At 37.8% G+C, this 27,373-nt stretch overlaps 1 protein-coding gene across 1 annotated transcript in view; it reads left to right on the top strand.

Annotated features, from left to right (window-relative positions):
* pex5la (peroxisomal biogenesis factor 5-like a) overlaps positions 1 to 27,373 on the top strand; it is an 83,840-nt gene that overhangs the window by 48,054 nt on the left and 8,413 nt on the right. The window contains exons 5-12 of the mRNA XM_072389457.1: positions 4,562 to 4,771; positions 6,176 to 6,296; positions 7,764 to 7,857; positions 11,527 to 11,622; positions 20,283 to 20,399; positions 21,682 to 21,825; positions 23,778 to 23,848; positions 25,476 to 25,694. Coding sequence (XP_072245558.1) covers positions 4,562 to 4,771; positions 6,176 to 6,296; positions 7,764 to 7,857; positions 11,527 to 11,622; positions 20,283 to 20,399; positions 21,682 to 21,825; positions 23,778 to 23,848; positions 25,476 to 25,694 — 1,072 coding nt within the window. The remainder of the gene's footprint in view (positions 1 to 4,561; positions 4,772 to 6,175; positions 6,297 to 7,763; positions 7,858 to 11,526; positions 11,623 to 20,282; positions 20,400 to 21,681; positions 21,826 to 23,777; positions 23,849 to 25,475; positions 25,695 to 27,373) is intronic.

Raw genomic sequence — 27,373 nt, 5'->3', positions numbered from 1 at the left:
ACTTACATTTTCACATACTGCTTCTGTAATTTGGCTTTGAATTTGTTAAATAACTAATAACACAGTTGTATTTACCTAATTCTAAAACCTATTAAGGACCAGCTGAATTTTTTTTTAAATCTATGTATTTATTTTAATTATACTGACATTTAATCATTTGGACTGGAAAAGCCAGGGATCTAAACACCCCTTGTCTGACAGACCCAGCTGTCTTTCCTTTATCTTCATCACTTAACACCATCTAACATACTTACATAAAGCCTTGCCTACAGGCCGGTTTGCCAAACCTAAAAAAAATCATGGTCTTTACGGCTGGAGCCACAGGGCTTTCTGCCAGAAAGACTTTGCAAAGTTAGCTCAAGAAGTTAACTTAGCATACTGTGACAAATGTATTGCATTGCAGGGCCGTCAGTGAGAACCCTGGGGTTTCAAGTTCTACAGAAACTGAGGCTATTTCATTTTTACTTGTAATTTGCGCCTTTTTATTATTACGGTATTCTGAACTTTCGCTCACAGATAGATTAGGTTAAGGCAACAAATCCACTTGTTAAGCTTACAAAAACCTCCTTCCAAACCAAGCATTAGAAAGACTTTCTGACAAAAAAGCCTTATCGCTATCACCCCCCATCTGCACAAGCAGCTGCCTCACACTATTTCATTTTTCACCAATGAGATGACCAAACAGAGCAGAGGACCTTGAAGGAAGGTTTCAGGCTTGAATGTGTTAGATGCAACGTATAAGTAAAAGCTTTATTTTATTTTGTCTTTCTTTTTTTCACATTAAATTATTTAAAATCATCAAGTGGATCCTTCAAATAAGATAACGAACCTTTAAATTAGCATAATTTGAGATTTTTAACAGGCTGGTTATTGCTAAGCAGACAGACGTCTTTCTCACCATGGTTAGGATATCAATCAACTGTCATTTACGTATGTGTGCTAAAGCTTATTTATTCAAGAAGAGCCTCTGATCACCATCCCCGTAATGCATTAGATTATCTCAACTCATGAAAAAAAAATCTTTTATTGGCCTTTTGCTTGCTGATTCAGGAATTTCACCTGCAATTTCTGTGATCTATGTTAGCGTTTTTTAATTCATTACTGACCAAATATACACTTGTAGATCTAGATATCAATATTTCCTACAAATCATACACTGAAGATTGAAAGATGTAGCACCTGTAACTTACAGAAGTAGAATTTTTGTTTAGCGATTTATTGATATATTGGCACGCAGACCTTTTCCAATCGCAAAAACATTTAATCTGACAACCTACAATCATCCTCCTGTATTATAACACTCAATCAAATAAACAGAAATGTATTATTGCCGTGACATTTTATACAAACTTGTTTGTGTGATATTTTTCCAGTCTCTGCCTTTTAAGGAGACAATGAGTGACAAGACATTCCTAACATCCCTGCCTTTTCTCCAGCAGCTTTTGTGACTTTTAATGCTGAAAACTGCTCCGGCATCCATCCTCATGAGTGTTTCTCCTTTGATTTGTAATTGTACATGTCATCTAAAGAGCACAAAGTATGGATGACAAGCATACTCTCTAATTACGCAAAGATTTCAATCAACAAATGCTCTCAGTTGGTTGTCATAAAACAGCAGCATGCCAATTATGCAGTCATGTGCCTGTATTCTTTTTTTTTAGCTTGTGATCAACTAAAGAAACAGTCCAAGTCCCTTGAGGTGAGCGAGAAAGCTTTGTAGTTTAATCAAATAACCAGGGCTTTGAAATCCTTCAGTAATTAATTAACCTGACTTGTTTTGGCACCAACTACAATGACTTGTGTTTGGTTTAAAATGTTTTCTGTCCAAAACACATCTACACCAACAACAAAAATAGTGCTCAATGTGCTTTATGTGCACAAGACCATTACTTTGAGTTATATTGTTCACCTCAGGGCAAAAAATTATCTAAATTAATTTAATAGAAAATGTAATTCAGTTTAAATTAAAAGGACATTATAATTCTCCGGGATGCAGAACCTTTTTGTGGTACCAATTACTTTTGAATGGTGTTATTTGGTGTTATTTGGAGCAGGAGAGACGGAAAAAGCAGAAAGCCCATACGAGCCCAGTGCCGTCCATCCAATTTGTCAGGGCGGGGGAGAAACCACTATCCTCCAAGAAATGGCCTCCTGTAAACAGCACCATCATGGATGATGAGGGTGGACCTAGGGAGGAAACTCCATTTTCTCCAGGTTGTCCAAACCTCTCTGGGACCTGACCCAGTCGTATGGTCTGAGGAGGCCAAGAAGATCATCCTGACTGAATTAACGGTCCCTTGGGAAGATGGATGTATCGAGGCTTCAGAACGTAAGATCATCAAATACCAGAACCTAGTCCAGCAATGCAGAGACAAAGGGAGGGAAGCCTGGCTATTCCCGGTCAAGATCAGCTGTAGGGGCTTTCCTGCACAGTCGGTCTGGAGGGCCTTTACAGTACTGGGAATGGCAGAGAGGAAGAGGAAGATGGCTGCTCGCAGGTTGGGCGAGGCAGCTGGGAGAGCCTCTTGCTGGATATGGAGTAGGAGGGAGGAGTTAAGCTGGAAGCCGTGAGAAGATGAGCAGTGACTGGCCATCACACATTTTTGCCTGAGTAGAAGAGGTAGAAATATTTGCTTGAGCACACGATCCTCGGGCACCACAGTCAAAAAAAAAAAACTGCTGAAAGTTAGCAGGCTAATTTATCTTTTACCATATCTTAAAAATGTATGACATTAAGCCATCAGTAGGACAACAAGCCAACTTGAGAACACCGCAACAAGTCAAACTATGTCCACAAAAAAAGTTAATACACAAGATGCGAAACAGAAGTTCTGTAAGTCTAAACAAAAGTCTTTGTTGTTTTAATGCTGCTCAACCAATTTGAGACTAAATTACTTACCATCCTGGAGCTCAAGGGACTGCCACTTTCCTCTTAGAATGAGTATTTGCCATATATATATATATAGATTTGCTATAAAAGAGCAGCAGCATTTTTTTAACATGTCCACCCTAAAGGGAAAACTGCATCTTAAGTACCCTTGACAGCTCAAATCACCATGTCAGAAACCGTGTAGATCAGAATGAAAGCTTCATGTAGCACAATAAGTGAAACCCATTGTTCTGCATAATTACAAGGAGAAATTTTCATTTCCACCAACAATGATACAAATTTTGATGTAATACGAAAGACCTCTGAGTAAGGAGGAGAATAAAGTCATGGTTGTAAGTATAATTTGAATTAAAAAACCCTGTACCCTGCCTCTCAACCAATGACCAACCCCTGCAACCCTGAACTGGATTAAGCAAATAAAAAATAAATAAATAAAAAAATCTAAGAAACAGTATAAACTCAATGTAATTACACTCAAATAAAAAGAATACATGCAAATAGATAGGTTGTGGCCCATTCTGTGAAAATTTTACGGCTCAACAATCCATGCAATGCAACATTAATTTAACCAATTCTTATCAAAATGGCAATATTAAGAAGATCGGAAAAAAAATGAATAAACTGTACTTAACTGGCACTAGACATTACAAGAATGAAACTCCTCCAAGCAGCTAACATGGCACACCAGGTGGTTACGTAACAAAATCTGTGAAGTCATCCATTGAAATTGTTAAAAAAAAGGCCGGTGATTCAAGAATAAATTGCAGTTATGGGTCTGGATGAAGCAGCTGTCTATTGGTGTGTATCACAGGCAAACAATGGAGTTAATGAAGTCAGTGGAGCACCAGTTGTTGACAAACTCTAAAACCTTCAGCATCATTCTATGTTATTCTTTCAAGAAACTATCTCCAGTTGGGATATAACACATGGTATAAACGTCTGCAAACCACTGCAGGAGGCACCCATTTTTGACAGATGTTACATTTTAAACCGAAGACTATCTGCCAATAAAGGCAGCTGATTGGTCAGCACTGTCAATCTTTTGCATGAATCTCATGAGAATCTAACTGCCTGACAAGGTTAAAAGGAACAAAGCTTATTACAATAACATGAACAAACAAAAGTTATGTTTATGTTACCCACCAACAGTAGGTACATTATGTGTTAATGTGTGATCTAACATGTGTGTTGAAAGTAAGTTCCTCATCATAAAACATGCTTTAAATCATGCTTTAAATCAATCAGTGGTCAAGTTTCATTTTACAGTTGGGATCTCTGATAAAGTTTATGGAAGGTGTGAAACCAAGAGAAAAAAATTCAATCGATTTAGCAAAGAAAAACTTGTGTGCTTCCTTATACACACATCAGGTGCCCAGGCGTGTGTCGTTATTCGACTGTCTGTTGAGGTCATGTGTGACATAGCCTTAACAGTCACCTGCTGAGAACACTGCACAGCCTATTTCATTCACGCCAAACCACAGAAAAACCTATTCAGTGACATTTAAAAGTTTAGACTCGAATTTGCGGTGACACTGGAAAACACAGTATACAACACAGTTTTCTTGTGTTTGAAGTCATGCTCTTCATTGCCTTTGCTCAGGTAATCATGTGTAGAAACATTCATCATTAACACAGTAGAAGGAGCAATGCTACCCTGTCATTTCTCCACAGTTCTGTCTTCAACACTGGACCTGCTAGATCTCAGTGAACCCGGCGAAAGGAGAAACAGCAAGGACAGGAAGTGTCCTCCGTTATCCCGGGGCAACAGCCAGAAGAACAACTCGCACAAGAAAAAAACAGATGACACAGAACTGATCCAGGTGGAGGTTGAACGGACTGGACCAAGCATGGGAACCGCAGAGAGGGCATCTATTGACTCAGGTAGAATTACTATTTTCTACATAAGTTAATCACAGTTTTAAAAAAAAAATAAAAATTTTAAACTGCCGGGGAGCAAACAGGTTTTCAAAGTTTTGATGCAAAGAACCAGCTATGAGCCACAAAATGCTTTGACATTTTATGCTTTTTTTACAATTTGTTTAAACGACTACAATGCACTTTATTCCGGGCTAAGTCGAGCATCACTTGCTCGTCTACAGCTGTCTCAGAATGCTGCTGCTCGGCTCCTAACTGGTATAAAAAACACAAGCACATAACTCCAGTTCTGGCATCGCTTCACTGGCTGATTTTAAAATTCTTCTTTTTGTTTGTCTTTGCCCCACAGCATCTGTCTGATCTGTTTCAGCTTTACGCTCCTTCACATTCTCTCGGGTCAGCAGATTAGTTATTGCTAGTTGCCCCTGAAACAAAGAGAAAACTTAGAGGAGATCGTGCCTTCTCAGTCACTGCCCCAAAACTGTGGAATGAATTACCTTTGCACCATCAGGCAGGCTGACTCACTTATTGTGTTTAAGTCCTCCCTTAAACACATTTTTTCTCATTGGCTTTTCATTCAGTCTGAGGTGTTGACTTTTTATTGTTTTTATTGTTTGTTTTTAGTTTTTACTTTGTTTTTATTTCATTCTTATGATTTTTATGTTTCACTTTGTATTATATATATATGTCACTAAGGCCAACTGTGTTGTTTTTAAAGCGCTATACAAATAAAGTTGGATTGGATTGGACATGACCACAGAAACTTTATCTGATCTATTTTGTGATGTTAACTTACATGCACCTATTAAATGACATAACCTTTATTGCTGCATTCTGGCATTCGTCTCTTCACCCCAAAGCTCAAAATCTGTAATTCTCTCGCTCCTCACCACAACCTTCTTACCTTCTCAACCTTCTATAACTGTAATCATCCGCTGCAGAACTGACCTCACACATGCTCAAAATTGGCCACAGGGGGATCAAACTAATTTACTGTAATGACAGCAATCATCTCAAAAAACATATCAAAGAAATGGCCAATTACTTTTGTATTTGCCCACTGAAAAGGTTAAAGTGACATGTAGTAGTGCAGAGTGAGTCAAATGTCATGGCAGTGAGATTGATTATACTGGACTACTGGTGGGGATTTTTCTTATTAGGAAAACCTGCTAGAAATGTGACCAACTGTCTTTGTTTTGCTTTATAAGATATAAACAGCATTGATTGCTTCGTACACTGAGGTGAAATTTAACAAAACCAAATTAGCATTTCTCCAAATTAAATGAGGGGCAGGTTTTGGTTCACTTGGAACTTCTATGATCAGCTCATGTGATCAAAAAGTGATGCTATGCTTTTATGATGTTTTATTTTGATCATTTATCATTCTTATCATTGCATTATTGCCACCAGCTACCATTGGCTCATTGGATAAATGGGAAGAACTCAATCCCAACCCGGAGAGAAATGGCAACAGAAAATGGAAGTTGGAGAGACGGCGTTCTTCAAAAAATTCATCCAATGAGCTTTTGTGGTAGGTTCAGCTCTTTGTATTATTCTGATCAGAAATCAGTGTCATAGCAAAGTCATTCATGAGAACAGCAACATACTGACATTTTAAAACCAATCCTAGCATTTACCAAATGTTGGGGGGGTGCTAAACATACTCCTGTAATTACGGTTTTCATATTTATATCCATAATCATAACCATCTTCTTGCCATTATGAGAATACTTTCATTAACAGGCTACATGGTAATTTGTGCTATTTATATTGTTTTGTTTTTTTTTTGCTTGAAGAGAATAAGACCTTAGCCTTGGCTTAAAAAAGGAAAAGCTAAAATATAATACTGTGCACTACCGGCACATCACAGACAAAAACAAAAAGAGACACCAAGAATAGTTTTATTCATCTATTCATTCTTCATCCAAAGAGAAACATTTCTGTCGGGTCAGCTTGATGAGCTACACACTGACAGAATCTGCTGACATAATCACTTATTGTACTGGCTCATCATTTGTCACACAACCAGAATTTTGGTTTTAATGTTTATCATATCATGGTTTCCATTAATGCATTATCAAACTGTTTGCAACAGATTTGTGTCCAGACGTTTGTATGTTCTCTATTCAAAAACATGCATGTTAGGTTCATTGGTGATCTCTAAACTGTTGTACCCCACCTCACACCCAGTGGCAGGTGTGACAGGTTCCAGCCTCCATACTTTCACTCAGTTAATGATATGTCCTTCTTTGCAGCAAAACTATTACAATTTACACTTAATTAGTTTGAATAACAACTTAAATCAAATTATGCTGTGACAACATTAAACTTTTTTAAATCAACAGCTCTACACATAACCATTTGAACTTTTGGAAAATGAACACTGAGCCTTTGTAAAATCTCTGGATATATTTAGAAATCTCCTGATAGTTTAGCCATAATCAAAATCGTATGAACTTAAAAAAACAGATACATTTAATGAATGATACAAGTCAATTAACACACAATAGCTAGAATTATGGAACAAGTGCTTCTTTTTTTACCACTGCTTGTATCAGAGCAGAGAAATCAGTTCACATCCATCCATCCATTCATCCATTCATGTATCATCCTATCCGGCATCGCAGGGTGGGGCTGGAGCCAACCTGCCATCGGGCGAGAAGCAGGGTACACCCATGACAGGTTGCCAGTTCAATTCAGATCATTAACTTTCAACATTTTTACTTTTGGATAATAAATTAAAATACTTGTGAATTCATGACACTTTGCAAATTAATTTTTTAGCAGCCTTTTTATATAGGAATTCTTTAAAAAATACATCTTATGGTTATACAAGTCAGTTCAGTTTACGTTTGTAATTTCATGATTCTTATTTCAAAATATGGGAGAAATTTGTAAATTCTATTCAACTACGGTAAAAGTAAAAAAAAAAAAAACTGATTGCCATGGTAGCAATCAGTGTAGCAATCTAATAACAACTTCATGCCTTCTCTTTTAGGTCTATAGACTGTAAAAGCCAATCAGAATCATCAAATAAGAACAAGTTGGAAGCAAATACCAAAGTCGAGCCAGAGTCTGCCCTCGCCTCACAAGTAAGTTCTCAGTAAGACAACAGCGGGTATTAATCAACATTAGTGGATGCTCTCTTCGTGCATTACAAGCGGTTTTTCAGTTTTAAAAACAGCTTCATATACATGAAACATGTTTCTTCAAACATATTGATTGATGGTGAATCCATTGTATTAACTCCATGAAAGGGTGTATTTGATTTTAACAAATGCATGATAACCCGGCCTTGATATTCAAGTTTGTATCTAATAAGTCACCCTGTTGTGTCATTGTTAACCCATCATTTTGTCCTAACACCTATAATTCTTCCATTTCAGCTCAACAGGCAGTATATTAGTGGAAGACATGTAAGCCTCCCTATGTATCCTTTCATATAACAATGAAAGACTTATACATTTGCACCAATACAACAGCATCACGGCATCTTGTAAATTTCTACATTAAAAGGCCAAAAAATACGACTCTTCTGAAACCAAAAGGTGCCTTTGAAGAAATCCTTGAGATTGTTCCTTCGTGGTGCTATGAGGTCCAAATGTCAAGCGCTTTCCTCCTTCGTTGATGTCTCTATGTAGGTCTACAAAGGGGTCTTGTTTCCAGACGCCATTGTTAGATTAATAGGCCATGAATTATTCAGCTGCCTTACTCTGAACCCATTAGTGTTGATCTCACCAAGCTAGTTAAGCATATATCACCATTTCAGTATTCTCATAGATAATACATTTTGGATAAAATGACAGCAGTTAGAGATGGAGGGTAGTTACTGGCAAATAAACATTGTATTTGTTTCCATCTGGGGTTACATAGTAACTCACTAACAGAGATATTGTAAAGAGTGGTTTTAGTTTCCTGCTGGCTTATACCACACACAAACACAAACAAAAAGTGCATGCAAAGAAAACGTGTCTTGCATGTGATGTTCACACTCTGAACTAACAAAAGTGTTTGCCTCAAACAATTGAGCTTAAAGGAAAAATCCACCCTTAGAAAGTTGAGTTGTGTTGGAAATAACAAAAGCTTCGAATGCACCACAAGAGTGATCAGGTGGTGATGAATACTTAAGTTTATTCTTGGTATTTAGATTAAAATGTGACATATCAAAACTCTGGCTCTGTTAATTAAGAGATTAACTAAGAGATTTGAATTTTTATCATCGAATAGAACTAGTAAAAACTGACATACATGTTATTATTAATTTATTATTAATTTTATTGTTTATTATTCTGGCTCATGCCATATTGGATCATAAACTAGATGAAGCTGGAGGAAAGCTGTGCTGTGATAGGTAACAGGGTTCAAACACATTTGAGGATTGGTGGTTAGGCTCATTTTTGTCCAGAGTAGTAGCAACAAAATGAAAAATTATGCGAGCTTCGCAAAATGTGAGATAGAAGGTGATAAAGTGATAAAGCAAAGCAGGATCAAAAGCCCAAAGACCAGGGTATGAGGGCAGACAGGAGGGAACAGGTATTACTAACAGAAGCTTCATATGAAAGATGGACATACCCACTAGACCTGAAATGTGAAGCCAACTGTCACGATTCGTGGTGCGAGAAGGGAGGACCCAGATGCGGATCTAAAAAAAAAAACTGAGATTTATTTACAAAAAACACGAGAAAAGAACAAAGGGCGCGGCAGAGCCGGTTATCAAAAATACTAAACTGTAAAAAAAACAAGACAAGGCAAGTATGGAAATACATGAACAAGACTATGAATAAATAACGTGGGGCAAAAACCTGACTTGACAAACGTGGCATGGAAGGTTAAGTGAGGATTTCGCAATGACTGTGAGTAAACCTGGAAACTAAATACTGTGGGGAGGTGATTGGTGATGAGGTGCGGCTATAGAACAGAAACAGTTGACTTGAGTAAAACTAAGTGACAGGGGAAAAAAAACATGATAAGAAAATAAACCAAGAACCTGAAAACATAACAAAACAAAACTCCAAACGTGACACCAACATGCCTTAAACTACAATCAGTCACTGGGTACTGGCTCAAAAACTTTTAAAAAACGTTTAAAATCGATCAACGTCCCTCATGAAATGCAAACTCGATACAATTTTCCTACAAATGATTAGGAATCATAAATTAGATCATTTAAAGATACATTTAAAGTATCATTGCCTTGGTCCAGCTTCTTATGTATGGTCACTTCCAGCTCAAAAAAACACCTAGATAGAGGTGACCAAAAGCTAAACTCTAATCCTCAAAAGAAAACTTCATTAACCGACATCGTGGTGGCTATGTCCACTTTTTATGTTCTTAGTCAACACTGTGATGTTAAACAAGAAAACATAAAACATGGAGTTTTACATAGATCTAGCAGCAAAACTGTCTGTACTTTCATTTTTAGAATTTCAAGTTGATTATGCACCACGCGAGAATATATAGTAACAATAAAAGTTGTGGTCTGTCTTTACGATCTCCACAATGTAATTCCAACAACCTTAAAAGAAGAAATGTGAAAATTATGATTACACTAAGGGCATAGTCTACTAAACCGAGGATCCAAAAAATGCTTAATTTCAAACACATTGAATGCTGCATTGCATTCTGGTCTATTGAGTCTTGTGTAAAACAACAGAAATGATGGGTTCAGAATGAAGCCATATTTACTTCTGAAAACAAGCACCAGAGTCTAAAAATGGTCATGTTTATCTGAGGGTTGTTAAAACATTTGACATTAAACTTTTAACCAAAGCTGAATTGATACTATCCTGTCCTATCCAGAATATATATTAAAAAAAAAAAAACAGAAACATTGTAAAGACCAGAAAGCAACAGGACACTTTTGTATTTGTTATTGGGTGGATTTTTCCTTTAACAAACCAACTGCATTTCTTCACACAAGACACAAAGAGCACTGAAAATATGACAAGATTTTATTTTACACAGCATGCATTTTGTTCTTTTAAATCAAAATGTAGTTATACACATTTTTAGTAACAATGGGCAAACAAAATTAATCTTTAATGATGGTAGTCAGCAGTAATGAGGATTTTTACAGGTAATGGCCAGCCTGACTGCCAAGCAAGGAAAACAATAGAGCAGTCTTGGTCTCTGTAATGGATTTGCTAGCTGTGGGATACATATAGCCAGTGCTATTTACAGTCAATCTGGTGCCATATCACATCTGAGCATGAGAAGAGAATCTGAAAATCGTTTACTTCCACAGTTGTAATATGATATCATGGAAATTATTCAGTCCAACATTGAAAAACCACCAAAATTGGTCAGTTTCCATTTTCACAGCAGGACCAAGCTTCATATCCATGTTCGTCACAGAGAATTTATCAGCATTTCAGATACCGCATGTGCAGGTGCACAGGAATGGGCAAGGCTCGGGTGGAGGGTGAAATTGAGAGAAGCTAGATAAGGAGCATGTTGTCCAGATGAGCAGTGGGGCTGGGTGGTGGAGGGTGGGGGGTGGTGGGGTTGCTGCTGACAGAAGTGATTTTGCTGGCCTTCCTAAGCATGACAGAGGCTTTGTTGAGGCAGGGATATTTACTCGTCCCTGAGACAGCAGAGATGGCTGACCCTGCACACTCTCCCTTCCCGCCTCTTCCTCTGGCTCTGTATGCGTGACGTTCTATGCAAATGAGTGTATGTTTGTATGTTCTGAGTGAAGGTGGATATGTAATGGATTTTGTTTGGCTTAAATATTCATATTATGAAATGCTTGTGTGTGACAGGCTCGCTTAACGAAGGAGAATCGCTGGGGGAGCTCCCTCCTGTCCAGACATCAGTCACTGGAGGAGGAGTTTGAGCGAGCCAAGGCTGCTGTTGAGGTAAGCCAAGGGCAGCTCAGTACCTCACCTAACATCAGTCACCTGTCAAAAAACAACTATCTTTACCTTTGCTTTCTAATTAGACTTGACAGGAAAGGCCAAGTATGTTTCTCATTTTTCGTGGTGGAAATTTATTTCATCAGTGGGACATCCTTGTCCACAGTATTTTTGTGTGTATATGTGTGTGTGGTGTACAAGTTGCAAAAAACTTTCCTTTGGATAGAACACTGGGATCTGGATCTTGTCATCAGTACACTTTTGATATTGCTTGCCTTAATATTTATATCTTTCCAAAAGATACAAAAACTTGTAATTCATTTCAAGAGATTTTTTTTTTCCTTTTCATGAGCAAGACACTGGATCTTAATAGGCTCAGCTACACTGTCCCTCTTACTGTGACCGCCAATCAGTTAAATCCATACCTTATACCATGGCAGAATTGACTTTTCAGTTACTTTGTTTGAACTGTTGATGTTCAGGGGGAGAATTACTGTATTACACACACTACATTTCTAATAGGAAAAAAACAATAATTTGGTGCAAAATAAAAGCTTCAAACTTAAGCATACACCATGTATATATATATATATATATATATATAAGATTAGAGAGAGCGTAAGAGAGAGATGCATACACAAATACCTTAAATTATTATTTCAGTGACCTCATGATTCTTGTTTCTTTATCACAGCTGGTAGTTTCTCTGTGCAGCACTCATTGGATAGATTACCAAACAATACTTAGAAAGAAGTGATTTTCTCAATGTAGATCTGAGAAATAGGACAGTAGGTTTAAACACTATCCAGGAAACCTTCTTGGAACTATTACAAAACACCTGAAAATGCCAAACATATGGTTTCAATCAAATGTTCAACAGTACTTTTTGAAGGTGTTAGGTGAGTTTTATGTAGGAATTGACTGATGAGCTTGAGAATTGTATTTTTTAAATGACTTGATGTAGCACTTATTAAGAATTATTCTATCTAATACAGAGAAACACATCTTTAATATCAACTGGCCTAACTCCAGTTTATTCTTTTAAAAAAAGGGGGAGGGGGGTCCCATTAGTTATTGTAGAAATATATGGGATAATGCAAAGGCAATTCTGAAAAAAAAATGAAGCCATTGAAACTTAAACAGAAACATTTCCAAAATCATTGCCCATGTAGCCTCATAACGGCTCTTGCAAGACGTGCCACGAATCCAGTATCTACCTGAAGTTCCATTAAGTCAATTTCCATTTGACTCCTTCAGCCTTCCTCATCTCTGCCAAATGATCGCTTTTGTTCAGCCTAAAATGTATTCATCCCTGTGGTGCAAACTGACAGTTTAATCGTGTGTGCTAAATCTACACATTCGAGTTCATGAGATAGTTGACCTAAAATGATATTCACAACTCTTGGCTGCCTAACAATAGCAAGGTAAATAGGTCAGTCAGTTTCGCAGCCAGACATATCGGATATCACAGGGTACAGCAGAGTTATGGTAATTAGAGATGGATTCACTCATCTGTGTATTGACAAACTAAATGTGTTGAGTTGTGTAATATCCCTGATATTCTTTTACAATCCAGGTACACAAGAGAGTTTTCCAAAACAAAAACCTGGGAAATACCCTGAAAACTTAGATGACTGAGGAAGAGGTAGATTTTTTTTTCCTTTTGTGCTCAAAAGCTTTTTTCATCACCTTTCCCTCTTCAAAGTCATTGTTCATTTTTGATTCAATGATCAGATGGGCAAAAAGAAATGAGATTTTCTGCTCAAACTATAATGAGTTTCTATCCCTCTATGAAATACGGGTGGACACTTTCGTGTGATAGTTTCGAAAGGCTACATCATACGCAGATACCTGAGAACCAAACGGTAGAGTTTCAGTGCTTTGTTCGGTTCAGAAAAAAGAAAAAGAGATTTTTAGGAAAACAGCTCTATCACACAATGGACATATCACTTCCAACAACCTTTGAGCTATTGAGTTACATCTGCATTACACAGGGTCGCATCGCATACTGAGCAATGTGTAATGGTCAATAAATAATAGAGGAAGGATGGAAGACAGTGAGAAAGTGAGAGGAGCAGCTTCAGAGGAGTGGACCGGCACTCTTGGGGAGCCCGTCCCAAACTTAGCAACAAACTCCCATTTCGTATAAGCTGCATACAACCAAGTAGCTCCAGTTTGATTATACAAAAGGATCTGCTGGTCAGGTGAGTGATAATATTCAGAGATGCTCCTGGATAAGTGTCTGAGCATGGAGCATCGATTGGTAACAGTATCTTTCAGCCTCAGTCTTGTGGCCTCAGTGTCGACTTCCCCTCTAGGCAAGCTCAGGTGCAAGTGGTCAGCCATTCTGCTTTAATTGTCAATGTCAAAGCCTTAAATCACATAATTCACATTTAAGGAGCCGCACATACACGTGTTCTCTCATACTCAAAGAAATCCTTAAAGAAATTGAGGTAGAGACAGAACAGAGGGCATTAAGTCAGCACATAGCCTCACTTCCATGTCATTAGATTAAATGAGGGGGACAGACATAAGGAAATTAGGGCCCAGAAAAGAAGCAGTCAAGGAATTAGCTTCTTAAATAACACCTATTTTATAAAGCTGTCTTGATAAGAAACTACAGGTTTTATACTTTTAGACATAAAAATCATTGAAAAGGGAGTGTGAAATGGCAATGATGCAACTGAGGGAGCATTGAATTAATTCACAAACTGGTTGATAAAGCGATATTTGAGGCAGATAAACGACTGTGCATGTCAAATGAGGACACTGTCAATTAATCTAAGTAAGAGAAAGTATAATACTGTCACTAAATAGCAAACTACAGGAACATCTGTAGGCTAAGCAGTGACTTTGGGGAAAATGTCTTAAGCTGAGAGGCATGGGAAAGCGCTCCCATGGTGGTGATAAAGATGAGATGAAGGTGACTGTGAGGCCTCCTGTTTGATTAAAATAGCAGCAGGGAAATTTCTCCTTCAGCATCTAGGATTTTGAAATAGCCTTGGTATGATTTGAGATTGCAGAGTCAATTCAGTTGGATGCAAGTTAGAGATGCAGCTTTATAATCAGAAAGTAGAAGGTAGAACAAAAAAAAAAAACAGTATAAGCAGAAGGTTTTAACCAAACACCCAGCATGTCCAAATCTAAAAGCAGCTTTAACAACAAAAAGAGGAAATGAATTTGAGCTCAAGTGAACGCACTGCAAAAAGGTGCTGAGAAAGCAAACTGAAACAATATGTGCAAAAGTAAATATCACACAAAACAAACACCTTGCCCTCTCATCATTCATATTCAAGCGCACTGCTGGCAGAATATATAAAGGGCCTTTGCATTTGAAGGATTTTTGTGTGCAATACACTGTTATTATATTGAGGAGTGAGTGAAATCCAGTACAGAAAAAAGAGAAATACAAAACCCAGTGAAATATGTTGATATTACAGGTCAGACTTTGATTGATACTGTGTTTGATGTGCATTACATTCATAACTCACTGTAGTTACTGTGGATGTCTACGACACAAGAGTACAAGTAATTCCCTGCCAACAGTAGCTCTACATGTTGTCATCAAAGACATCCATACAGAAGGTAATCCTGTTCTATGCCAAAATACATTCATAGCTCTGTCACTGTCCACTGTAATGTACTATATTCTTCCGCGAGTGACATTATCGGGGCTCCGGCCTCCTATTTTTATCTCACTGACCACGGACTTAGTCGACGCAGCACAGCAGTGGATGGCTAATTAAACATTAAAAGGCCAGGCCAGCCCTGCTCTGGAGATGAAAAGATTTTTTTTTTCAATTGTCTTTTTTCTTTTATTTCCTTTATTTTCAAAGAGGGCTGCTGTGTCACAGGTAAATAATGAGACTTTAAATGAAAGCCCTTTGGGCAAAGTGACTAAGTCACCCAAATCCATGTGGTTGTTTCAAGTTAACACAGCTCAAAAATTATGTAAACAGATATTGTTACAGTAAACTTTAGAAGCATTTGCACCAATCGATCAAGGATAGTTTGCCTGATCCAGATGTAGATTTTAATCTATTAATACAATCCTATTACACATTCACAATTTCCTTTTTATGATAATCAACCACTGGCCATTTTGTTCCTGTCTAAATTCTATAATTGAGAGTAAAAACAAACTTCTTTAATACATAATTTAACTAGATGTCCATAGTGAAAGAACGACAACTAAATAACTGCAAAACTGCATCTTCTCTCACTCTCAGTTAGAATAATCCTAATCCCAAGAATAATTTCTGGGAAGAGATTTTTAGGAAAAAACTATTGCAGTATATCCCACTTTAAGATTAGAGACAGGAGAGGCTGCTAATGTTTTTGTTGATGCACTTTGTAGATGGTTCTTGTGCACTTGTCTCACAGCTGTCTAAGCAAAAAGACTAATCATGTTTGTCCAAAGACAGTCCACATGCTATTCAGTGCTGGTAAAACTGGCATCTTGGCATTCACATGGATGCTTTGGATACTTTGACGCTTGCCACCGACCCTAACAATTTTGTATGCATCGGAGCTCTTTTGACAGGAAGGGGGAGGACATGCTCAATATCAGGCAGATGGTCAAAATTTTAGGGCTTACCTGTGTATGTGCTAATAACTGGCAGTTTAATGTGATGTTGTTTTTTCCATAGGTCACCTTTCACACTTCCTGTGAAATACATTTTTTGTTTGTTTGTTTTGTTTTGTTTCATCTCAATGGAAATTTACTCTAAGATCTAATTGCGATCTTGGGGCAAAGTGAAAAAATAGATTTCTTCTAAAAGTGGAGGAGTTTGTGTTGTTGATGCAACTAATGAATCCCCTCCAAACCCTAGTTCATTTCTAAGTAGCAGTGATGTGTTTTGCTGCAGGAAGCTTTCTGTCTCAGAGCAGCTGATATTAAAGTCACAGATATTGGTTTCCTTCATAGACACACAAGAATCTAAATTACCTGGCTGTACCTCGGCCTTGTTACTTGTAATTAAACTGCCAATGCTCGTGTTAAAAAATACTTCACAGCATTATAAAGAAATATGTATTTTGAGGGAAATAAAGATACATCCACATATGTGCTCCATTTTAATTATGCAAGCAATTTGTTGTCATCCTGTGGGCCAGATAAGTTACACTCTAAATGGGGTTTCACAGCACAAACAACTGACTGTCTGTAGTCACAAGTAATGAGATGATGAACCAAGTCATGGTGCAAACATAGGCCCACAGCACAGTGAAAAATAATGAAAATTATTAAAGCCACATTATGTAAATTACCATAATGGCTGTAGCTTGAGAACCATTCACACAAGCATCAAGATGAAGATTAAAGGCAGGCAGGAAGACATTATGCGCTGTGCAAAGACTGCCAAAGGGCTGATATTTGAAAATGTTGGTCACAGCTATTCTTTTCATTGTGACTTTTTACCACACATTCATCACAAACAAACATTGATGATATGATTGATATGAAATATCTGGTAAAAAAAAAAAAAAAAAACTGGATAAACTTAATCTGGATAATGAGGTATTTTCTGAGTGGTTTTGGTTTGCTAATAAGATTACTGTACTTTTGTGTACTTTAACCATTGTGAATCCAAGAATCCCAAATTTCTTCTATTAAAAAATCATAACAATATGAAGTAAGATTCAGAACTGCATTCAAAAGCAACAAGAACTGTACAAAGACATAATTTTTGATGGCACTCAATAAGTACTAGGGCTCCAGCGAAGAACCCCAGCCCTATCTCGATGTGTAAGCCTATACTCTAATTGAAGTTGTAGCAGCAAATTCTGCCTCTTATACCACACTTCCTGTCAGAGCCAACAGTGGATTCTCTCCTTCAGGCAGTTTGTGTCAGCGTCAGCTCCTTGCAATTACCTGCCATCTCTCACGATCAGGGGCCACACTACATCCTCAATGTCAATCAAAAGCCTCATCTCATGTTGAGATGTAAGGACCTTTGACACAAACACAAACCCCCTTACAATATGTCTCTTTGTCTTTGCTCCCATCTACAGTGTCACTGCACACACACTAACTGTAAACCGTGCTGCCGTGTACTGATGAGTTTCTGGCTACAGAGGACTCAGTAAGTCACACAAGGCTGTTCTGCTCTGTTTGGCATTATTCTTGCCAGTTTGCTCTGCCTCTGACAGTAAGACAGCCAAGAATCATGATATCAGCCAGCTGGAAAATGAAAAACTGTGGCAATTTGTAGCACACAACTTTTGAGGTCACAACACTAAATGTGACACCAGTGACTGTAATGTGCATGTGGAGCGATGGCACCACTCATTAAGATCTGTTTAACTGCATATATACAGAAAGATCACAGGAAAAAAGAAACTCTTTGTGCAACAACAATGCAACTGTGAAACTTGATCCCAACATAATGTCCAATTCATACAAACTATGTTGGTATAACTAACAAAAATAACCTTTTCCTGATACCGCACAATGAGAAAATTCTGCAACTGCTGTATGTTACAATGACAGTGATTAACAACAAATCATCAATTTACTGTCTAGTGGTTGTAAAGCTTAAAAAAGACCCTAACAGATCATACTTTACAGGATCAACCACCAGACATTGCCACTCTAAATCCCCATTATCATACCATAAAAGAAGAAACAAACAAAAGCAAAACAATAACTAAATATGCCATAATTCTGGTGTCCATATATTTCCAATATGTCAGTATATGTAATTCTGGAATATATCAAAAGTTTTAGTCTCAAATACAAAAAGGAGAACAGATGACAATAGAAAACATGTTAAAAAAAAGGAGATGTATGGTCCAGTCTCATTGTTTTAGTTAGACCCCTTGGTGCAGATTTTTCAACATATTGATGCTCTTCCATTTCTTGGCAAAAGGAGCTAAACATTGTAGTAGCCAAAGTGAGAGGAGACAAAGGCATGTATTCTCTTTGTCCCAGAAAAAATCCCTATGACTCTAGTGTACTTTTCCAAAGTCTTGCTGGGAAAGAAAAAAATATTTTAATTGATTTTTAGCATTACATCAAAGCCATGGGTAAGAAACGCACACTAGACGTGTGTTTATATAACTAAGTAGATAAGAACAGACTGAATTTGTCTGGAAACCAAACAACAGCTTTAGTTTTAAAAATTTCACAAAAACAGAAAACCCCCTCAGCTGTACAGTTTGTGCCTTCTGGGCTACTATGGAAGCATGATATTGAAACATGGTGAACTCCATGAGAGAGGAAGTGTAGTTATGAATTACTCATTCTAAGGTTATGAAATGTACAATTAACTGTATTTGCACAAAAGCTTACATTGATATATCCCCCTACATTCTGCACGGCAGAACTTGAATTATGATGTAATGTATTTCCAAATCTTACCGTTTTATGCAATGAGTGCAATAAATTCATATATGAGCAAAAAATAAATGAATAATCCAAAGTAGGAACATTTGTTGAAAATTTCTCTGCTCCATCACGACTGTCTGCTTCTTCTTTGCTTGCTTCCATGAACAATGTGTTTTTTTAACAGCTTGTGTCCTTTCAGGTCTGCCTTACCTGATTAGTTGTATGAACACAAACAAACACTCACTTAGAGCTAATCAAATCTGTTTCAGGAAAAGAACAAATGTAAAAAAAAGCTATTTTTTGTCAATGATCTTAATTCGTGAAATGAGGCAAGCTCATCATCCAAGCCTTCCTGTGATGAAAATCATTAGCTGCACAGTGGGGGCCTTTTCAGAGGCTGTCTGTATTTATGGCAATAGTTCTGAAAGGAAGTCATGCACTGGATTCATATGGAAATGTTTTCATTCAAATGAGCTGTTAAAGACTGAAAGTTTTTATTTTATTTTTTATATTGTTGAACAACCTTCATTTGAAGTGTTTGCTCTCCTTTGCATATAGTAATAATAGCATCCCATCTTATGATTGCAAAACAAGGCTGACATTACACAAATCATGCTAGTTGATAAAGGAAATGAAATGACAAATTTAAGCTTTTATCGAAGAGGTTCAGGCTTAGCTTTCATCTCAGACTGAAAATGAGAGAGCTATTACAGGAAGTGAATTGGCAAATCAAACTGCCGGGTTTTCCGTCCACAGTAACATTTTAGTCTTTGGTCAGCTAATTAAATGCCAGCAAATGACAATTCAAATGTCAAACTACTGCAGACTTTTAAGTTTCTATCTGATTTTTTTTTTTTCATGAGCAATGAAGAAATTCTTATAAATTCAACAGATTCAGTAAACGTTCATACCGAAGATTTAAATAGTTTTGTATTATACTAATTTGTTTTTTCTTTTAAAATACAATTGACCTGGGGCTGCATGGTGGTGTGGTGATTAGCGCTGTCATCTCACACCAAGAGGGCCCCTGGTTTGAATCCAGGCTGGAGCCCATCTCTGTGGAGTTTGTATGTTCTCCCCATGCAAAACTGAATCCAAATTGTCTCTTTAAACTCTGCCTTGACATACAATGATGATGAGTCAGCAGGAGTGTGGAGTCTATATATTTCAAAGCCTGACAGATGTGACATTTCCAACAGTAGGGTGATGAGAAATGTAACCAGAGCGGTTGTTCTACAGCACACTAATCACTCATTCCCTCCTGTCTCCCTCCTCTTCTTTCCCATCAATCCATCCTTCATCCGTGCCCTGTTTCCCCTCTCTCTGATGTCTCCAGTCAGATACCGAGTTCTGGGATAAGATGCAGGCAGAGTGGGAGGAGCTGGCACGACGAAACTGGCTGACAGAAAATGAACAGTCGCAGATTCCCTCCACTGTATCTCCACACGAGAAGGTCACTATTGTTTAAAGGTTACACTCAGCATGTGCAGAAATGTATTGCTGATGTAGAGATATACAAAAGTTATAGCCTGTGTAGTGTAAAAAATGCATGTATGCTTAGCATATCTTTACGTAACATTTACCCATATTATGAGCAAATCTCCTCGTAAACTCAAAAATGGTTACAAGTACATGTTTTAAAGGAATATTTTGGTTTCTTTGACGTAAAGTTGTATGAGCTACTTTTACACTGCAAGTGTATTACAAGCAATACATTAGACTGCATTCTGCACACACCCCAGTCTCGAGAAACAGGAAACAGGATACTGGGAAAAGAACCCATCTATCTAAAACAAATCAGTTTAAGTGTAATTTAAAGTATTTTCACGCTTTGCCTTGACGTTAGAAAGCCCTTTCAAACAGAGAACTGAGGCTTTTGCATCACTCTATGCCCTCTTCAAAGCCACACGACTCATTTGTCTAAAACAATAATCTAATTTTGCAGAGCTCACAAGCTGCTACCTTGAGTAGTTCATTAGCCAGTTATTACATGGCTTTGATGATTTAAACCAACCAAACCACAAAGTAAAGGTAACAGTGCGCCAGCAACTTCTGTAAAATATTTTTTATTTTTTTACTCTATGGAATTTGGTTGTTTTTAAAGAGAGCAATATAACATTGTCAGTTCCCTGTCAAAAAAGGCTTTTAAATAGAGCTTGTTGTGAAAATGTTCTAAATATAGTGCACATCATTATTTTTAAGTCAGCCCTTTTATATCTACAGTGACTAAAATACCGTCATTGTTATTCACATAATGAAACATGTTTATACAGTTTTCAAGTTTACCCAAAAATCAATAAACTGGTTACATTTTACTTTAAATGTACTGAATGACCACTGTTTTTCCAAAAAGTAATTAGTAAGTAAACAGTTTAATTCACCCCACAGCTGACCTCAGAAAGCCCAGAAGTCTGATCTCATGGGATTTCTGATTGATCTCAGCGCAGAGCCAGTTCTTACAGAAAAAGCTGTTTCAAAGTCATCAAGCTCAAACCCATGCAACACACGAGGGTAATCTCAGTTTCAAAATGCAAACTCTAACATTTAAAGAGAACAGGCAAACCCAGAGGAGCTGGGCCCAGGCTTGATGTGAAGCAGAAATGATCGATTCCTGCTGCTGGGCTTTTGCTTAAACATACAACAGTGGAGGACAGTTTCGCTGGTTTGCATTTGAATGTGGACGAGAGGAACTGACATTGCCACTGTCCCTGTTTTTGTTATTTTTCTGCTGACAGGGTTACTACTTCCACACAGATAATCCTTATAAGGACTCGCCTAATGCTTTTGAAGAGGGACTAAAGAAATCTCGAGACGGAGACCTGCCAAATGCTGTGCTTTTGCTGGAAGGAGCCGTCTTGCAGGACCCTCATGATTCAGAGGTGATTCCATTTAGTACACACACATGCACAGACATTAACATGCACACTTTTTTTCATTCTTATTTGTCCAAGTTAACCATTCATATTTACACATACAATTTATTTTGAGAAAGGAAGTAGTTACATGTTAAAGTACAGCTGGGCACTAGAACTGCAGTCTAGCAAAGATCAACACAGGATCAGCTTGCGTTTCCATGCACTCCTAAATCTAAATCCAACCCTACTTACTCCACCTCACGCTGTGAGAAGCTACAGAGGAAGAAAGACTCACTGACCACAGGCTGTGTGAAGCTGATTTAGGAGGCAGCACCCACAGGCTTGACGCTGATTGCCTGTAGCAGACAAGGGATCTTTTGTGTGTGTGTGTGTGTGTGTGTAAAAAGAGTTGTTTACTGTAGAAAAAATACTGAACTTGCTCTTGATGAGTTTGCCCTCCACCCATTTCAAAAGAAGTGACCTCTTTGCAAGCTGAAAGAGCAAAGCCGTCATGTAAAGTGCTCTCAGAATCCACTGGAATATACAGAAAAGTGCCAGTTATTCAGAGGAGAAGATTATCCCACAGTATATGGAACTAATACGATTCCAAAATTCCTTCTTGGGCGCTTAGTGGCTTATTGCCCCACACTGAATCATTCAGAAATAATGTTGTTTCAAAGAATCAAACAAAACAGCATCAACAGAGATGAGCTTCACAACAGGATATTAAATGTGTCTTTACACACATAATAGAGAGGAGAGATCTCTTAATATCACAATTTGGATTTCAGTTAGTTGTGTTATTGTTCGGATTGTTGTGATGACAAATGGTGGCTCCTCCCCGTCACAGAATCTAACTGCCGTGCCACATGCACGCAGTCACATTCAAAGTTTATTGAGCAGAGGTTAAACAAAATTCACTGGAGTGAAAACAGCTGATCTATCAGCTAACCAACAGTAATGGAAAATATGGATATTAATGGTTCTTGTTGTTACATTTCAAGCCATCTAGCATTTGTAATTTTATTGGAAAAAAAACAGATAACATTTTAACTGGATGCGATACAAATAATGCAGGTAATGTAGTTAAAGCTGATCACATTTGCAGTGATGGACATTTACACATTAATAGAATTTGTTGCGTTTGAGGCCCTATCAAGGCGAGTTTGTGCATTGCTGATGAAATGTTTCAAATATAACCTGAGAAAACCACAGCTTGTTGCACTAAAGCAGCAGAATTTCAGTCTTATACAAACAAAAGACAAAACCAAACAAGAAAAAAAAAACTTAGCTTGGAGCCTGGACAGTTTTGAATTTCAGGGTATATATATTCTGGTCACATCTTATTCTTTTTGGGAGGTGTTTCAGCTGAAAAGTGTGGGTATTTTATGATCTTTTCTCTACCACTGTATGATTGCCCCTCCTTACTCAATTGCCACAGAAGTCCTGGATAGTTATTTAGTCCTTTACCTGGGCTTAACTCTGGATGTGCAATGCAGGCGTAGATGCTTAGCGTGACTTTTGCAATGGAAGCTTATGCTGTGGCTGCAAAATCTTTGATCACTAGTAAAAATAGGGTTCCTTAACAATGAAAGTTGCCTCAGATTTGATGATTCTATTCTCTCTCTTAGAGTTGGAGGGCAAAGTTGACAGAACTTCTGCAATTTATGGCTGATTTGTAATGCTGGCTGCTTTTCTTGGGGTTGGTGATATTAGTTTGAGGTGAACAGTTCCCCATATTAGTTTTAAAGTATTCAATTTTGCAAGGCACTTCATTATATATTCTGTGATAGCTTCAACAATCAGAATTAAACACCTTGTTAAATGCACTATAGCTTTCTATCTGGCATCTCTAGCACCACTGGCATCGTGTGAACCTTATTCCTTGCTCCTATTGTATTTCAGCCCCTTGAAAAGCTATGGAGTTTCCAACCCGCTGTTTACTGTTGCCTTTATTCTTTTTTTTCCCCCTGCAGGCCTGGCAAGTGTTGGGGACCACACAGGCTGAAAATGAGAATGAGCAGGCAGCGATTGTTTCTCTTCAAAGGTAATGAGAAACAACAGTGCACTCGGAGATGCAGCACAACTGTACAGTGCTACTGCTCAGTAACGAGGGCAACGCTGATGCGATGTGTAAAAAGAGGCACCCCAAAATCATGTTTGCCCAGAGGCATATACTAACTGTCTGATGGTAGTATATCCAGCTTAAAATAAACTCAAAGGCATACTTTTTTTCTGTTACTGTTATATTTACGTTAATGGCTCCAAGAACAAAGGTACCAAAGTTCTTAAACCAGCAACTCGAAGAAGAGGCTCTGCAATTGGTGGTGCTTGCAAAAGTCAGGCTCTGACTAGAGTTCTCACTGGGAGGTGGCCCACTTTCATTCATAACACTGCTGAAGCCCGAAATTGCACCTTTCTGGGAGTGTGAACACTGTTGAGTCAACTGAAAACACTGGAGACAGCTATTCAGCAGAAAGCATCCTTCCTGTTCCAAGTGCTTCAGAAATGCTCTATTCTGTGAAATAAATAACATTAAAAAGAAAAAAAACATTCTTACATAAATGGATTAGAAACAATGCCAATCATTTATTTTTCATTCCTTGCAAGAATCTCACTTAATCCTATTGGTTCAGGTATATTATTACCATTTAAATCTCAAAAGTGCAGGATTCATATTTTTCTTTGATTATTATGTATTCACTCTATCTCTGAGGTGAGTAGTGTAGTATGATGTGAGACTGGATGTTTAGCTGGCATTAGTACTGTTGTTGCTACACTGGTATCTGTTCAGGTGGAAAGCATCACGTTAAAATGCTGTTGTACACATGTGTTTCCTGAATCTCTTGAAAAACTCTATATAATGTGAAAATTTGTATTTCTTTAATAGATGGCTCTACTTGAGCATTAGTGCATGTCTCTGTAGCTCTATGAAACAGATACTTTCTTTGGATTTTTTCAAATATCCAGTTCAGTCCCTGAAAGAGATGTTTTGTCACCCTGAAAATAGAAAATACGGATTACCCAGATTTCATTTCACCGTAACATTTTGTAAAAAGAATATCCGAGCCAGTTTTTTTCATTTGTGTGGCATGAACCAGCATTTGTGCAATCTTTATCAGTAACACTTAACATCAGGAGACTGAAATAATTTATTTGGTCTGATATTAAGAAGTTTTAAGGAAGTTGGCACATCAGTTACAGCAAATCAGGCTTAAATCTTGATGAAACCCAAATCTTGTTTTGGCTTCTCCAAGTCTCTTAACTAATCCTAGTTATTCATCAAAAGCTGTTCTGTTCTATACTCTGTTTTTCAATTACAAAAGCCAGTGTAGATCTGAGTGGCAACCGTTCATATATCAGTGATAAAACATGAGCAATCATCTCAAACACACTCCCCATCTCTGAAGCGATCACCATGGGTGTTTTTTGCCTAAATGCAAAGCTAATTCAAATCACACAGCTGTGGGCAGCATGCAAACCTGTTTTTCAATAGCAGGGGAAGGACAGGAGAGGTGCAGTTCATCCATCCTGACGTAGATGTCATTAGCATCAGCCTGATGTTCCTCTGCTTCGGCTGTCCCAATTAATGCCTGTCAAATCTAGATTTCTCTTTGAAGTGCACAAATAACACCATCTCTCGTTTCCCATGCCTGGATCTTGTCTCCATCCAGGTGTTTGGAGCTCCACCCAAATAACCTAACAGCCCTCATGGCTCTGGCAGTGAGCCTGACCAACACTGGAATGCGTAATGATGCATGTGAGGCCCTACTCCGCTGGTTGAGGCACAATCCCAAGTACAAGCACCTGCTGAAGGGCAAGACCCACCTAACGGGATCCCCAAACTCTCAGCGAAGGATGTCATGTGTTCCCAACATGGGCAGACACGAAAGGTATAGTATTTCAGCTGCGGACTAATTACAGTGAAAATGGACCACCATGATGTACAAATACAGAACAAGAAATTTCATTTTTTTAGATTGTTGTGGGGAACAATAAATACAGTAAAACCTTTGTTTGGAAACTTTCCTCTCTATTTTTTGGCATTGGCTATCTGGTTGATTAGTCAACTGATGTATTGACTGAAACCATCAGCTGATAAAATCCCAATAAGATCATTTTCAGAATAATGCGAAATTGTAATAAACATTTTTTTTCAACAAAGACATGACTTTATGATTTATGATTTGACACTGAGGAGCAACAAACAAGACTAAGATTCTGCAGTAATCACTTGTCAAAATGCTTGCTGATCAATTTCCAATGTCAACAGTATTGTGTTTTAGCAAACAAAGCTGCAAATGAATAGGATGGATTGGTTAAATCTGATATCTGTGTAAGTACTCGTATTTTTCAGGCATTTAAATCAGTGTTTTATCCTGGCCAAATATTTCTGTTGGTTACTACGTAAAATGAAATGTTCTCAACTCATTTTCCAGTAAGTGTGTTGTATCACGTAAAGGTATCACAACATTTACAGACATTATATCACACTGTTCCTTTACTCTCAGGAAAGTGATGATGATGAAGATATCAAAGGTGTGATGGTTCTCAGGAAATTGAAGAATAACAAAATCAACAAAACTATAAGGACTGCAACATTTCATCAACAGAGCACGACATTCACTTTTTGAAATATGTTTTGTTTTCTGATATTCTGTCACATTTCCTGTTTTGTTATTGTGTTTTCTGCATTATCTACTTCTGTGAAATAAGTCATCTGAAAGTTGCTGTTGTGTCTTTGTCTTCTGTTTTGTGGTTGTCCTGTTTTTTTCCCTTGTCCTGTCCAGCATTATGGCAGCAGAATTGTTGTCTGAATACCTTTTATGCCAAACAGATTTGCTTTGCCAAGGAAAGCTTTATAAATGTAAAGCCCCCCTTATTTTTGTTACAATATTTCACATATAATAGTGCCGAACCAGACCGGGGGACAGGGAAAGAGAAAGAGCAGTCCTTTGTGAACTATCTTTTTTGTTGTGTTTACTGAAATATGTGCTCTGAGATGCATTTACTGGTATGTCACTGGAGCACATTTTCTCAATTTGTGTTCTATTTTTGGTTTCGTTGCGTTTTGCACCAGATGTCCACTGTACAAAATGTCAAAGACAAGACTGATCAACTGTAGTGGCTATTATAAAAGAACAAGGAAACTGACATCACAACAGAATCTCAGCCAGTTCTAACGGCCCAGAGTCAATAAGAAGTTGACAAACATAATGACAGATCATGCCTCAAGTTGCACTCTCAAAATCAATATCTTTACCACCAGTGTCAGAAAGTAATTTATTTTACTTAAACTCCCATTACTTTGAGAGAGAGGCTAAACTTATTTCAAGGTCCCCCAACCACAGCTGATATTGGCATAATTTCACTGGCAGGGTGCCAAACATGGATCTACGAGTATCCATCTTGTAAAACAGCTCTGACTGCTGTGGGAGGAAGGCTGTCTGTGTGATGTTAAGCCCAATGGATGAGCTTATTGGGCATATCAGATTTAAAAGGCCTAATTCTTCTCTCAATGCGCTTTATCAAATCATTAATCGTCTAGTCAGTGGAGAGAGTCAGGGAAAGA

The sequence above is a fragment of the Leuresthes tenuis genome, unplaced genomic scaffold (assembly GCF_036924035.1).
Source record: "Leuresthes tenuis unplaced genomic scaffold, fLeuTen1.0.hap1 SCAF_7, whole genome shotgun sequence".
Lineage (NCBI taxonomy): Eukaryota > Metazoa > Chordata > Actinopteri > Atheriniformes > Atherinopsidae > Leuresthes > Leuresthes tenuis.
This window is presented reverse-complemented; position numbering and strand designations above follow the sequence as displayed.